The sequence below is a fragment of the Saccoglossus kowalevskii genome, chromosome 19, assembly GCF_978046115.1.
Source record: "Saccoglossus kowalevskii chromosome 19, keSacKowa6.1, whole genome shotgun sequence".
Lineage (NCBI taxonomy): Eukaryota > Metazoa > Hemichordata > Enteropneusta > Harrimaniidae > Saccoglossus > Saccoglossus kowalevskii.
Window position 1 is genome coordinate 25,368,037 of NC_140659.1, and position 16,093 is coordinate 25,384,129.

The 16,093-nt window shown below is 39.0% G+C and overlaps 1 protein-coding gene across 1 annotated transcript in view; it reads left to right on the forward strand.

Moving 5' to 3' along the window:
* Positions 1 to 16,093, forward strand: part of LOC100374031 (piwi-like protein 2) — a 31,789-nt gene that overhangs the window by 3,318 nt on the left and 12,378 nt on the right. The window contains exons 6-12 of the mRNA XM_085493767.1: positions 479 to 670; positions 1,564 to 1,750; positions 2,403 to 2,543; positions 3,392 to 3,505; positions 9,063 to 9,251; positions 10,084 to 10,179; positions 15,422 to 15,538. Coding sequence (XP_085349893.1) covers positions 479 to 670; positions 1,564 to 1,750; positions 2,403 to 2,543; positions 3,392 to 3,505; positions 9,063 to 9,251; positions 10,084 to 10,179; positions 15,422 to 15,538 — 1,036 coding nt within the window. The remainder of the gene's footprint in view (positions 1 to 478; positions 671 to 1,563; positions 1,751 to 2,402; positions 2,544 to 3,391; positions 3,506 to 9,062; positions 9,252 to 10,083; positions 10,180 to 15,421; positions 15,539 to 16,093) is intronic.

Here is a 16,093-nt window from a genome sequence, read left to right on the forward strand (position 1 = left end):
GTGATGTCATTTGCCAACCAGCACAGTATTGGCCAGTGCACTGTGATGTCATTTGCCAACCAGCACAGTGTTGGCCAGTGCAGTTTGAATTGATTTTGTACATGGATCGACAAACGCATTGTGCTGCAACATTGCCCATATGTTCTTTTATCAACCAAAAAATGTACATTGACATACAATATGCATGTACATTTATTGTCACTGCCATATTGTTTCATATTACCAAAATATCAACATTCCCAGCTAGTTTGCAGTAACTGTAATGACAGTCTCAGTGAACATTGCCATTACTTTTAATCAAATGTGAACAAATGGTTCTTGACAACCATTCACACATGGAAAAATTGTTAACAAGTAGCATCATATTTGTGTACCAGAATTATGAAATTGATTCTCCTAACTGTGTGGATCTTATTGATTAAAAACCACTATTGAAATAAAATAAGATATATTTACAAATATAAACTTTATTTTTCAGGTATGAGCTATTTCATAAATATCCCAAGACCTTTCAAGAGGAATGTACTCGTCGACTTGTGGGTAATATTGTACTTACACGGTATAACAACAGGACTTATCGTATTGATGATATTGCATGGGATAAAAATCCCAACTCCACATTTAAGTATGGCAGAGATGATCAGGACATGTCATTTGTTGACTACTACATGTAAGCTTGATCTAAGTCGAGTATTCTCTGTAGCATTGCAAACTGTTTATGATCAAGTGATATAAGCTAATTGTTTGTAGTTAGGTAAATTAATTAAAGCAGGGGTGTTGTCACCTGCGCATGCGTCAGATGACCATAGCGTGTCATTGTTTACAAACAAGCGTCTACCCATGAGCCTTTGCATTTTTAGCGTGTGTTGTTATCTTCGCTTGGGACTCAATTCCCATGTGTGCGCAGGTGACACCCTCCCGCTTTAACTACAAACCAGTATTTTTACTCCTTTTTTGGATGCAGTGTGATATTAAGGGGACTTGCAGATTGACTTTGTGTGTGTGCTTCTCCATCTGTATTTCAGACATACCCGGACTGATCACATTCAAACCTCGCACATACATCATGTATTTTGAGATGTGTATGCATTTCATTTGTTTAACGATTTGATTCCAAATGGCAACCATTTTTGTGCTAAAAGTTCATCAAAATCAATCATTCTGTAATTCTGGAGCCGGTGCTCGGTTGTGTATAGAATATTATTCAAACTTGGTTCTGTTTTTCAGATCAGATTCAAATTGGCTGACTGGTGGCCATTTGATTTAATGAATGAATTTCTGAATTCATACCTCTGACATGTTCTGTGCATTTGTATTCTAACTTTTTATGTTTCTTAAGCTTGATAATTCACTATATAATGCAATTACTTATCTCCACATCTACATATGTGCATCTTCAGTGAAAGCTGATAAGTCATTTTGCTCCAATAGAAGCACAACAATGTTTTTGGATTCCTTGATGTTTGAACAATTTATGTTTTAAAAAAATAATTTATATATATGAATCAAGTGTTCAGCAAAAATGGTCATTTCCGTACTTCAGTCTTTTTGTTGCATTCGTAGGAAATCATACAACAAGAAGATTTCCGATCTTGAGCAACCATTGTTGATCAACAGACCTAAAAAGAGAAGTGCTGAGGGATCAACAGCTGAGTTACCAGCACAACAAGAAATTATCTGTTTAGTTCCTGAGTTAGCTAGTTTAACTGGCCTCACAGATGAAATGAGACAGGATTTCAGAGTTATGAAGGTAACCCATTCATATTCATATTCATTGTTTCAAATTACTGTGAATGTGAATGAACTTTTCTTTGTTCTAATTCTGTGTGACATCTAAGCATTTATAAAGCACCATTGATTGACAAAAATGCTAAATAATTGGCACATTGTTGACAACAGAAAATCTGACAGTCATCTTGAAAAACGTTATATTGCTTTTACAGAACTTGTAATTTAGTAAAACAAAATTTATATTGCAGTTACGGAATAAGTGCAAAAATAAAGTAAAATTAGGGAACACAACATTTTTGTCTCAATTCACATACACAGTCTCATATAATTTGTTTTTTCTTGAACTTCTTCCCAGCAGTCAACTTGATTTTGGGGATTCCATTTTGACTCTGCATCCAAACAAAATCAGTTCTGTGCACTGATCCAGAAATTCTCATCACCATAATTACTTTTATAAAAATTCTTTCTGTATTTATTTATCACATTTTGTTTAATGTGTGGTTAATCTGAAAAGCTGATGTGTGACCATATTTTAAATTGCATGAAATTACTGCTTTCTATAGTTTGTTTTGTGCATTCATCTTTTTGTGCCTGATTTTTGAATACGGTGAATATGGTGAACATATAGAAGGGATTTTCATTGATATCACAATATTTCTGAAATGTGCTAGGACATTGCAAGTCATACCAGGGTAACGCCTGCACAGCGAAGGCTTGCTATGATGAACTACATTGAACGTGTCAATAATACACCAGAAGCCAAACAAGAACTAGCCAAATGGGGTTTGGAATTGGACACAGATATCATGAAGGTATGAGTAATTGAATACACAGTTCCCCTATAACTGCCTCCTCATTCTATTTAATATTTGCCACAGTTGTCGGTTTCTATGGGCATACAACGGTTGCATGCAACAAGTATCCAGTCATGCTTATTATGCCTATACATTTTATTCTCATCCTGAAAACAGGAGCTTGTGGATTGACCTCTGTACGTCTCGCCTGTATCTCGAACATGGCTAACCTGATTACATTCATACTTCGCATATACACCACACATTTTTGACAATAAATGCACATCTGTTTGTTTTTTATCCAATTTACGATTACTGAACAGCGGCCATTTTTGTGCCAAGAATTTCTGCCATTCAGGAGCGGATCTTGGTCATGAATGAATGGATTTCGTTCAAGCTTTGTACATACATTATACATTATGAGACCTTTATATGAACTTTATATATATTTCTTAAACTTGATATCTTAGTATAAAAAAAAAAAGTTTACTAACAATAAATTGTTTGGGGCCATAGTTGCACTCTCTCTTTCTGGGGATATAAAACCATGGGAGTACAGCTTGCTCTTTTAGCTCGGAATCTTCATAAATGTTACAGGTGTAAATGCAGGTGCAGATCTAGCTTTAATTTGCATGGACTCAAGAAAAATCTTTATTTAAGAGGTGCTCGCCAGCCGGCTTTAAGTTTATCCAGGTTATATTATTAAGTCTAAAAACCTAGTTATTGAGTATTATAACATTTCTTCATACATAACTGTGCAAAAGCCACTATGAATATGTATTGATCAACTTTAAAACTTTTTAAAGTTTTATAATTTTCTCCTACTAGATGAATAATATTTAATGCATTGATATTATTGCTTGCAGACTGAAGGACGTGCATTACCACCTGAGAAAATAATCTTTCAACGCAAGACCATTACAGCTAATGCTGAAGCTGATTGGGGTAGAGATCTAACTCGAGATTTGGTTATTTCACCAGTAAGTTATTTGTACGATTTCTGATATGGTTTGCCTTCTATGGATATTAGTGTGTCTATACTATTTTCTAATTTCATGTTATATATCCTGGTTTAGTTATTAAAGCCACGAGCCACGCTGAGGGGGTGATGCGGGGAAATCAAGCCTAGTGACTCAATGTACATACCCCAACCCTCGATTCAGAAGCAGTCGCACTCTGCAGCTTCGTCGCTTCCGGGGTCACGGGCGTCTGGATCCAAAGCAACACTGTCTGCACGACTTCCCTGGTCTGTCGGAGTGCTGGACGTAGCGGAAGGCACACTGATGGTGTTGATGGGTGGACGTTGGTCCCCTGCGAAAAAGTCTAATCCTAAGGCCCAAGGGTGGGCAAACTTATGCTTAACTTTGTCCGCTGGACCAAGCGCTACCAGCAGAGACTGGAGCGAGACCTCACGCCCGACCGGATCCTTTGGTTCCTTCCCCGACCCTGGTACCATGAACTTTTGTTTCATGGAATTTTTTGGCAGCTTAATTTGAAAAGATCCACCATGCCCTGAGAGCGGATTTGCGACCCATCAACTTTTTAGCCCGCTGTCGACTTTGTCGAGCGGAGCTTATCATATGAGTGATTGTTCGGCGTTGTCCGTGTCAATGTTTTACTTTTTCGACTTCTTCTTGAAAACTGCAAGCCTGAATGCTTTGGTACTTGGTGAATATGTACCTTGGGTAGACCTCTCTCAGATTTGTTCATTTCATGATGATATCTTCAATTGATATTTTTGACTTCTTGTTAAAAACCAAAAGTTCAATTGCTTTGATATTACATATATAGATACTACATGTAGACCTTTCTCAGATTTGTTCATTTCGTTATGATATCTTCAATTCTCTAATTTTGGTAAATATTTTTGTCATTTTTGGTAGAAAGTGATATTTTCGACTTCTTGTTAAAAACTGTAAGTCCGATTGCTTTGATACTATACATATTGTTCATTTTCTAATGATGTCTTCAGTTCTTTAATTGAAATGTGCATTGCTAACAGCGGAGCTATCTCAGCCTATGATAGGCTGCTTGTTCATTTTGTAATGATATCTTTAATTCTCTAATTTTGGTGAATATTTTTGTCATTTTTGGTAAAAAGTGATATTTTCGACTTCTTCTTAAAAGCCGCAATTCCAATTGCTTTGATATTACATATATAGGTACTATATGTGGACCTCTCTTAAATTTGTTCATTTTTGACTCCCATGTGCGAAGCACAAAATGGGAGTCTTTGCAGTTAGTGTGTTTGTATGTGTGTGTGTGTGTGTGTGTGTGTGTGTGTGTGTGTGTTTGGATTGCTATATGTTGCGAGGACAAAAATACAGATATATACCTACTTCCGAGGACATACACACCTTCCGAGGACCTTTTTCATAGTCCTCGGAAAACATAATTTATATTAATAGTTAATTCGATTATTAATACGTTTTGCGTAGCTTAGGTTTAGTATCGGGGGAAGGTATGGTTCACGTTATATTAATATTAATATAATTGTACCATACCTTATCCCGATACTAAACCTAAGCTTCGCAAACATTTCTATGTTCAGTCACCGGATATTCAACTCTTGTTTAATTAAACTTAATTAAAATGCAATTCTCCATTGTATTGCATTGTAATTGAGTTTAATTAAACTCCAATTAAAACGCAACCCTATATAGGAACGCGTTTTAATCGAGTTCATATCGCAACTATATTAAAAGTTAATTCAACTATATTAAAAGTTAATCCAATGAAGTCCTCGGAACATATTGCAATACAAGTATGTGTGTGTGTGTGTGTATATGTGTGTCCGACTGTTCCACTGCTATCTCAAGAACCATACATCGGTTTTTGATGAAACTTGGTGCATAGATGCTCTGGGCCAATGCGCAGATTTGATTAGGTTTTGGTAAAAATCCATGCTCGTTAATTACCTAATTTGCATGATAATTAGCTAATTTTTAGCTGTTCTATGACTGTTCCACTGATATCTAAAGAACCACTCATTGGATTTTGATGAAACTTGGTAATAGATGATCTGAACATGTGCACAGATTTGATTAGTTTTTGGTTAAAATCCGTGCATATTAATTACCTAATTTGCATGATAATTAGCTGATTTTTAGCTGTTCCATGATTGTTCCACTGATATCTAAACAACCACTCATTGGATTTTGATGAAACTTTGTACATACATGCTCTGAACTAATGCTACGTTTTGATTAGTTTTTGGTAATAATCCGTGGATACTAATTACCTAATTTGCATAATGGTTAGTCAATTTTTGGTTTTTCCACTGATATCTCAAGTACTAATCATCACATTTCAATGAAACTTGGTACATAGATGTCATATGACACTGCACAGACCTGATAGTTTTTATGGTAATATCAGTACATATTAATTACCTAATTTGCATAATTAATTAATTTTCAGCATTTGATATAAGTAGTGAGCATTACATTTCAATGAAACTTGGTACTTACATACTCGAGGACTATGCAGAGATTGATTGTTTCGGATAAATATTTGTGCATATTAATCACCTAATTTGCATAATTAGTTAATTTTCAGCTTTTCCACGGGTATCTCAAGTACTAATCATCGCATTTCAATGAAACTTGGTACATAGATCCTTTAGGACTATGCAGAGACCTGATTAGTTTCAGGATAAATAATTGTGCATATTAATTACCTAATTTGCATAATTAATTTTCAGCTTTTCTACTGATATCTAAAGTACTAATCATCACATTTCAATGAATCTAAAATTATGCAGAGACCCAATTAGTTTTTGGTAAATATTTGTGCATATTAATCACCTAATTTGCATAATTAACCAATTTCCAACTTTCACACTGATATCTCAGGTACTACGGTAATCATCACATATCAATGAATGTTTATACATGGATGCTGTAGGACAATGTACAAACCTAATTAGTTTGGGGTAAAACTCTGTTCATATTATTTCCCCAATTAGCATAATAATTCATAATTTTTTGGTTCTAATCACATTTCAATTAAACTTGGTACATAGAGTTTTTGTTACATTGCGCAGACCTCATTAGTTTACAATCAAATCTGTTCATGTTAATTTTCTGATTTGCATAATTAGTTTTCAGCTAAGTAATTTCAAATTATATTTAATGTGTCTCCAATACTCTCAGCACATGGGAGTTCTTTCTAAGCTTTCTTTGATTTTTTATTTGATTTTAAAGTAGAAGAGTTGTCACCTGCGTATATGTCAGACCTTCACGTTTTTAGCGTGTTATCGTTGTCTAGGTCTCACTTCCTGCCTGTGCTGACTACCCCCTTGTTTTTGAACTCATAGTTGCTGTCGACATAGGAAGTAAAGTAAGCAAATAACACCGAATAAACGGCAAGGTAAAGACTATGTCTAATTATAGTAAACACGTACTGCGTGCGTGACTCGAACCGGCGCTCGCGTACGGCACCTAATCGCCTAGCTTCACGCCACTACACGTCTTCCCCTCGGCCACTGGGCATCCCAAAAAAGGATGCTTAATAACCAAGCTTATTACGTGCAGAGAACATGAAACCTGTCCACGCGATCCGCGCCACACAGCGTGGCCAGAATGCGGCAAAGGCCTTCAGATCTGGCTGTAGTAGGATGGTGAAAGTGGACGGGTTTCATGCACATGGGAGTTCTTTCTAAGCTTTCTTTGATGTAATGATATCTTTAATTCTCTAATTTTGGTGAATATTTTTGTAATTTTTGGTAAAAAGTGATATTTTCGTGTTCTTGTTAAAAACAGCAAGTCCAATTGCTTTGATATGACATATATAGGTACTACATGTGAACCTCTCTCAGATTTGTTCATTTTGTAATGATATCCTTAATTCTCTAATTTTGGTGAATATTTTTGTCATTTTTGGTAAAAAGTGATATTTTCGACTTCTTGTTAAAAACCGCAAGTCCAATTTCTTTGATATTACATGTATAGGTACTACATGTGGTCCTCTCAGATTTGTTCATTTTGTAATGATATCTTTAATTCTCTAATTTTGATGAATATTTTTGTCATTTTTGGTAAAAAGTGATATTTTTGACTTTTTGTTGAAAACCCCAGGTCTGATTGCTTTTATATTACATATATAGGTACTACATGTGTCTTTCAGTACTACTCTTTCAGATTTGTTAATTTCATGGTGATAATTTCAATTATCTAATTTTGATGATTATTTTTGGTGAAAAGTGATATTTTTGAATTCTTGTTGAAAACAGCAAGTCCTGTTGCTTTGATACTATACATATTGTTCATTTTCTAATGACATCTTCAGTTCTTTAATTGAAATGTGCATTGCTAACAGCGGAGCTATCTCAGCCGATAGGCTGTTGTTGGAGTTTGTGGACACTGGAGCACACTGGACCGTGATTATGTTGCGTCCCCAGGACTCGGAAGTGTCGGAGACGGAACGCACCAGCCTCCTAGACCAGCAGACACAGCTGTTGGTGGGACATCGCACGGCTATGTGTGATAATCATCTGGCTCTCTTGGCAGGGACTACCTCTGTATAGTGGGATGCTGTTTTGGCAGCTTGTATTTTTGGCCGCAACTGAGTCACGGGTGCATCACCACCTCAGTTACGCAGACTGGACCTCCTCTACTCTTTTTGATGGGGAAATGGAGGGTGCAGTTTCAAAGCTTTGGGAGGCCACCGACCAGATGGTACAGGTGGAGTCTGCGAGCAAGTTGGCTGCTGCCTAGGGCAAGCGAATAGGACCCAAAGCTGTGAAAATGCAACTACCAAAGTCAGCACTCGCTGGCCAGAAGCAACCTACTCTTCCTGGGGCGAGAAGAATGGCGGCACACCCCCAGGAAGAAAGGGCAGGTGGTGGACCCTCTTCTTCCTCGGGTGGTTGTCCACCCAGGTCGCGGGCAAAGCAAGTATGATGCTTCCGTCTGCGACGGGTGACTGGCATACGTTTGGCCGGGGTCAAAGTCAAAACTTTTGCACTTCTACAAACGTCAAGGAGACTTTTCGAACCCATGGCCACATATATCAGGCTTGGATACTGACCCAGCCTGGATGGCCACAGGGATCCCTGCACATAGGCTATAGAGCAGTCATTTTGACTGAATGGAGTCTATGGTGGGTAATTGAATGTAGTTCACATAGTTTCATCCCACTTTCTGTAGCGATTGGCTTTAAGTCCTCGTATACAGCAAAAACCAGGGTAGTGAACACGGGGCAAGATGGTCGCTGACCTCTTGACCTTGGTCACAGGTTACATGACATGGGGGAAAATCTATTAGGTCGTAGGGCTATTCCTAACCTAGTTTTCTCACAGATTAATGCCTACAGTTCAAAATAGTCATTTTGACTGACCGGAGTCTGTGATGGGTATGAACTATGTGAATAGGCGGGTTGAAAAACCCCTTGCCTAATTTACTTATTAGTGATTATGTTATTATTTGAAGTACATGAGTTTAAAGAATAAAATTTGTTAAACTGTTAAAGTCTGAAACACAGATGATTACCAAATTCCAAATATATTGAAATAACGCTGTATTGTCTGTTTTGCAGGTGCATTTACAAAGTTGGATGGTAGTTTTCACAAAAAGAGATTCCAACAAAGCCATGGATTTTATTCAGATGATGAAACAAGTTGCTCCACAGATGGGTATCCAAGTGAATAACCCATTGCAGTTAGAAATAAGAGATGATAGAACAGAGACTTATCTGAGAACGATCAGAGAGAGTTTAAACCAGCAGGTGAGCTGATGCTAAGGAAACTTGAGTAAATTGAAGATTATTACTTTACATGTTTAACTTTTTCTTGAAAACTGCACGTCTACTTGCTTTGATACTATGAACATGGTTTGTTTCAAAAAACTAGTAACTAGCAATTCTTCATAAGTAAACTGAATATGGCATGAAATATTTACTGCATTTTACTTTTAACGGGTCATTGTCGAAGTGTAGTCTACCCACAGTTACCGTGGTCTACGCATTCACAACATATTCACGGTGGACGATATCCACGCAGTATCATATAAGAACGATTACCAGTATTCGTTAAACAATGATCATAGACCAAGTTTCAAATTAGTGGCATTTTGAAGGGGTGGGCGCTTTGCCGAATGCAACAAGAATGTAAAAATAGCGCGCGTGGGTGCTTGACCAGTTATGGGCGCTAACGCAGTTGAGTATGGTATATACTTTGGGTAAACCTCTCAGATTTGTTCATTTCATGATATCTTCAATTTTCTAATTTTAGTGAATATTTTGTAATTTTTTGTAAAAAATGTTATTTTCCAACTATACAGCAGAGATATAACAGCTGAAATACTGCTTTATAAAACCACAAAATATTTTTGCCTTTTTTTGTTGACATAAATATTCAACCCTTCTGTTTGTTATTTGTGTTTGTGGTTTCTTCTAAATGTGGAAAACCATGGTATGTGGTTAATGAAACAACGTTCTCAGACAATTGAAATGCTATTATATTTTTTTGTCAAGACAATGTTGTATTTGAACTTAAATTAACTCAAATGTGTTTTGCTGAAAACAGTCTACAAGTAATATGATTTTGGTTTTGCTACAGATCCAGATGGTGGTTATTATTTTCCCAACATCACGTGATGATAGATACAGTGCAATCAAGAAGCTATGCTGTGTAGAATCACCTGTTCCATCCCAGGTAGGTTTTACTCCCTTTGTGATGTTGTGCAGCCAAGAAGCTATGCTGTGTAGAATCACCTGTTCCATCCCAGGTAAGTTTTACTTTGTGATGCTGTACAATCAAGAAGCTATGTTATGTAGAATCACCTGTTCCATCCCAGGTAGGTTTTACTCCCTTTGTGATGCTGTACAATCAAGAAGCTATGCTGTGTAGAATCACCTGTTCCATCCCAGGTAGGTTTTACTCCCTTTGTGATGCTGTGCAGTCAAGAAGCTATGCTGTGTAGAATCACCTGTTCCATCCCAGGTAGGTTTTACTCCCTTTGTGATGCTGTACAATCAAGAAGCTATGCTGTGTAGAATCACCTGTTCCATCCCAGAGAGGTTTTACTTTGTTTGTGATGCTGTGCAGTCAAGAAGCTATGCTGTGTAGAATTACCTGTTCCATCTCAGGTAGGTTTTACTTCCTTTGTGATGCTGTACAATCAAGAAGCTATGCTGTGTAGAATCACCTGTTCCATCCCAGGTAGGTTTTACTCCCTTTGTGATGCTGTGCAATCAGGAAGCTATGCTGTGTAGAATACCTGTTCCATCCCAGGTAGGTTTTACTCCCTTTGTGATGCTGTGCAATCAAGAAGCTATGCTGTGTAGAATCACCTGTTCCATCCCAGGTAGGTTTTACTCCCTTTGTGATGCTGTGCAATCAAGAAGCTGTGATGTGTAGAATCACCTGTTCCATCCCAGAGAGGTTTTACTTTGTTTGTGATGCTGTGCAATCAAGAAGCTATGCTGTGTAGAATCACCTGTTCCATCCCAGGTAGGTTTTACTCCCTTTGTGATGCTGTGCAATCAAGAAGCTATGCTGTGTAGAATCACCTGTTCCATCCCAGGTAGGTTTTACTCCCTTTGTGATGCTGTGCAATCAAGAAGCTATGCTGTGTAGAATCACCTGTTCCATCCCAGGTAGGTTTTACTCCCTTTGTGATGCTGTACAATCAAGAAGCTATGCTGTGTAGAATCACCTGTTCCATCCCAGGTAGGTTTTACTCCCTTTGTGATGCTGTGCAATCAAGAAGCTGTGATGTGTAGAATCACCTGTTCCATCCCAGAGAGGTTTTACTTTGTTTGTGATGCTGTACAATCAAGAAGCTATGCTGTGTAGAATCACCTGTTCCATCCCAGGTAGGTTTTACTCCCTTTGTGATGCTGTGCAGTCAAGAAGCTATGCTGTGTAGAATCACCTGTTCCATCCCAGGTAGGTTTTACTCCCTTTGTGATGCTGTACAATCAAGAAGCTATGCTGTGTAGAATCACCTGTTCCATCCCAGGTAGGTTTTACTCCCTTTGTGATGCTGTACAATCAAGAAGCTATGCTGTGTAGAATCACCTGTTCCATCCCAGAGAGGTTTTACTTTGTTTGTGATGCTGTGCAGTCAAGAAGCTATGCTGTGTAGAATTACCTGTTCCATCTCAGGTAGGTTTTACTCCCTTTGTGATGCTGTACAATCAAGAAGCTATGCTGTGTAGAATCACCTGTTCCATCCCAGGTAGGTTTTACTCCCTTTGTGATGCTGTGCAATCAAGAAGCTATGTTATGTAGAATCACCTGTCCCATCCCAGGTAGGTTTTATTCTGTTTGTGATGCTGTGCAGTCAAGAAGCTATGCTGTGTAGAATCACCTGTTCCATCCCAGGTAGGTTTTACTCTGTTTGTGATGCTGTGCAATCAGGAAGCTATGCTGTGTAGAATACCTGTTCCATCCCAGGTAGGTTTTACTCCCTTTGTGATGCTGTGCAATCAAGAAGCTATGCTGTGTAGAATCACCTGTTCCATCCCAGGTAGGTTTTACTCCCTTTGTGATGCTGTGCAATCAAGAAGCTGTGATGTGTAGAATCACCTGTTCCATCCCAGAGAGGTTTTACTTTGTTTGTGATGCTGTGCAATCAAGAAGCTATGCTGTGTAGAATCACCTGTTCCATCCCAGGTAGGTTTTACTCCCTTTGTGATGCTGTGCAATCAAGAAGCTATGCTGTGTAGAATCACCTGTTCCATCCCAGGTAGGTTTTACTCCCTTTGTGATGCTGTACAATCAAGAAGCTATGCTGTGTAGAATCACCTGTTCCATCCCAGGTAGGTTTTACTCCCTTTGTGATGCTGTGCAATCAAGAAGCTATGTTATGTAGAATCACCTGTTCCATCCCAGGTAGGTTTTACTCTGTTTGTGATGCTGTGCAGTCAAGAAGCTATGCTGTGTAGAATCACCTGTTCCATCCCAGGTAGGTTTTACTCTGTTTGTGATGCTGTGCAATCAGGAAGCTATGCTGTGTAGAATACCTGTTCCATCCCAGGTAGGTTTTACTCCCTTTGTGATGCTGTGCAATCAAGAAGCTATGCTGTGTAGAATCACCTGTTCCATCCCAGGTAGGTTTTACTCCCTTTGTGATGCTGTACAATCAAGAAGCTATGCTGTGTAGAATCACCTGTTCCATCCCAGGTAGGTTTTACTCCCTTTGTGATGCTGTGCAATCAAGAAGCTATGTTATGTAGAATCACCTGTCCCATCCCAGGTAGGTTTTATTCTGTTTGTGATGCTGTGCAGTCAAGAAGCTATGCTGTGTAGAATCACCTGTTCCATCCCAGGTAGGTTTTACTCTGTTTGTGATGCTGTGCAGTCAAGAAGCTATGCTGTGTAGAATCACCTGTTCCATCCCAGGTAGGTTTTACTCTGTTTGTGATGCTGTGCAATCAGGAAGCTATGCTGTGTAGAATACCTGTTCCATCCCAGGTAGGTTTTACTCCCTTTGTGATGCTGTGCAATCAAGAAGCTATGCTGTGTAGAATCACCTGTTCCATCCCAGGTAGGTTTTACTCCCTTTGTGATGCTGTGCAATCAAGAAGCTGTGATGTGTAGAATCACCTGTTCCATCCCAGAGAGGTTTTACTTTGTTTGTGATGCTGTGCAATCAAGAAGCTATGCTGTGTAGAATCACCTGTTCCATCCCAGGTAGGTTTTACTCCCTTTGTGATGCTGTGCAGTCAAGAAGCTATGCTGTGTAGAATTACCTGTTCCATCTCAGGTAGGTTTTACTCCCTTTGTGATGCTGTACAATCAAGAAGCTATGCTGTGTAGAATCACCTGTTCCATCCCAGGTAGGTTTTACTCCCTTTGTGATGCTGTGCAATCAAGAAGCTATGTTATGTAGAATCACCTGTCCCATCCCAGGTAGGTTTTATTCTGTTTGTGATGCTGTGCAGTCAAGAAGCTATGCTGTGTAGAATCACCTGTTCCATCCCAGGTAGGTTTTACTCTGTTTGTGATGCTGTGCAATCAGGAAGCTATGCTGTGTAGAATACCTGTTCCATCCCAGGTAGGTTTTACTCCCTTTGTGATGCTGTGCAATCAAGAAGCTATGCTGTGTAGAATCACCTGTTCCATCCCAGGTAGGTTTTACTCCCTTTGTGATGCTGTGCAATCAAGAAGCTGTGATGTGTAGAATCACCTGTTCCATCCCAGAGAGGTTTTACTTTGTTTGTGATGCTGTGCAATCAAGAAGCTATGCTGTGTAGAATCACCTGTTCCATCCCAGGTAGGTTTTACTCCCTTTGTGATGCTGTGCAATCAAGAAGCTATGCTGTGTAGAATCACCTGTTCCATCCCAGGTAGGTTTTACTCCCTTTGTGATGCTGTGCAATCAAGAAGCTATGCTGTGTAGAATCACCTGTTCCATCCCAGGTAGGTTTTACTCCCTTTGTGATGCTGTGCAATCAAGAAGCTGTGATGTGTAGAATCACCTGTTCCATCCCAGAGAGGTTTTACTTTGTTTGTGATGCTGTGCAATCAAGAAGCTATGCTGTGTAGAATTACCTGTTCCATCCCAGGTAGGTTTTACTCCCTTTGTGATGCTGTGCAATCAAGAAGCTATGCAGTGTAGAATTACCTGTTCCATCCCAGGTAGGTTTTACTCCCTTTGTGATGCTGTGCAATCAAGAAGCTGTGATGTGTAGAATCACCTGTTCCATCCCAGAGAGGTTTTACTTTGTTTGTGATGCTGTGCAATCAAGAAGCTATGCTGTGTAGAATTACCTGTTCCATCCCAGGTAGGTTTTACTCCCTTTGTGATGCTGTGCAATCAAGAAGCTATGCAGTGTAGAATTACCTGTTCCATCCCAGGTAGGTTTTACTCCCTTTGTGATGCTGTGCAATCAAGAAGCTATGCTGTGTAGAATCACCTGTTCCATCCCAGGTAGGTTTTACTCCCTTTGTGATGCTGTACAATCAAGAAGCTATGCTCTGTAGAATCACCTGTTCCATCCCAGGTAGGTTTTACTCCCTTTGTGATGCTGTACAATCAAGAAGCTATGCTGTGTAGAATTACCTGTTCCATCCCAGGTAGGTTTTACTCCCTTTGTGATGCTGTGCAGTCAAGAAGCTATGCTGTGTAGAATCACCTGTTCCATCCCAGGTAGGTTTTACTCCCTTTGTGATGCTGTGCAGCCAAGAAGCTATGCTGTGTAGAATTACCTGTTCCATCCCAGGTAGGTTTTACTTTGTGATGCTGTGCAATCAAGAAGCTATGCTGTGTAGAATCACCTGTTCCATCCCAGGTAGGTTTTACTCGCTTTGAGATGCTGTGCAGTCAAGAAGCTATGCTGTGTAGAATCACCTGTTCCATCCCAGGGAGGTTTTACTTTCTTTGTGATGCTGTACAATCACGAAGCTGTGATGTGTAGAATTACCTGTTCCATCCCAGGTAGGTTTTACTCCCTTTGTGATGCTGTACAATCAAGAAGCTATGCTGTGTAGAATCACCTGTTCCATCCCAGGTAGGTTTTACTCCCTTTGTGATGCTGTGCAGTCAAGAAGCTATGCTGTGTAGAATCACCTGTTCCATCCCAGGTAGGTTTTACTCCCTTTGTGATGCTGTGCAGTCAAGAAGCTATGCTGTGTAGAATCACCTGTTCCATCCCAGGTCGGTTTTACTCCCTTTGTGATGCTGTGCAGAATTACCTGTTCCATCCCAGGTAGGTTTTACGTTGTGATGCTGTACAATCAAGAAGCTGTGATGTGTAAGAATTTTCAGCTTCGTCACAGGCAGGCTATGACAGAATAAGGGAGTTAGTTAGGATTCACCATGAACTGCCTGTGGCAGTTACCAACGATTATCTTTCATAGAATACATCGTTGCAAGCAGTTGAAATGAATAATTTTTGTTTAAAAATTTGAAACTTTCACTGACTTATTTATAACTTTTCTTACATAGGTGATTATTGGCAGGACCATAAGTCAACAACAAAAGTTGCGATCAGTCACTCAAAAAGTTGCACTTCAAATCAACTGCAAACTTGGAGGAGAACTTTGGGCGCTTGAAATACCATTGGTAAGTATCATATCGTTAGTTATTTGATCAGCTTTTTTGTAAACGTATCAGAAATACCAATTCCTGATTCCCCTAGCAGTTGAGAAATGCATTGTTGTTCTGGCCATTCCAGAATATGTTCACTTGATTATCAATATAGCCAGTTATTATTCTGGAGGTTTATAAAAACATTAGGTGATCATCTCACTCATTGCAGAGAGTGGTTTGAATTGAGTAATTACTTGCGTCTTGTAGTACATGCATTTGGCCAAATGATTTGTTCAAGCTGGTTAAAAATCTTCTAACTATCTCAAGACTTGCAAAGCAAACCAATCGAAACTTGGAGGTCGTCAATCATTTAAACTGATGCACGGGGAACAAAAGTTGTTAGATTTGTGAGGAGTGATTAAAATTGTACACGTGTTACAAAAAAAAAAGGCAACATACAAAAGTGGAAATGTATATGGATAAATAAAATGTGAGCTGAACTAGTATATAGCTGGCAATGTTTTGGTGTATGAAATAATATGGCAATACAGTCAAACCTCTGTTAACGACCACCTGTGCAGAGCGACC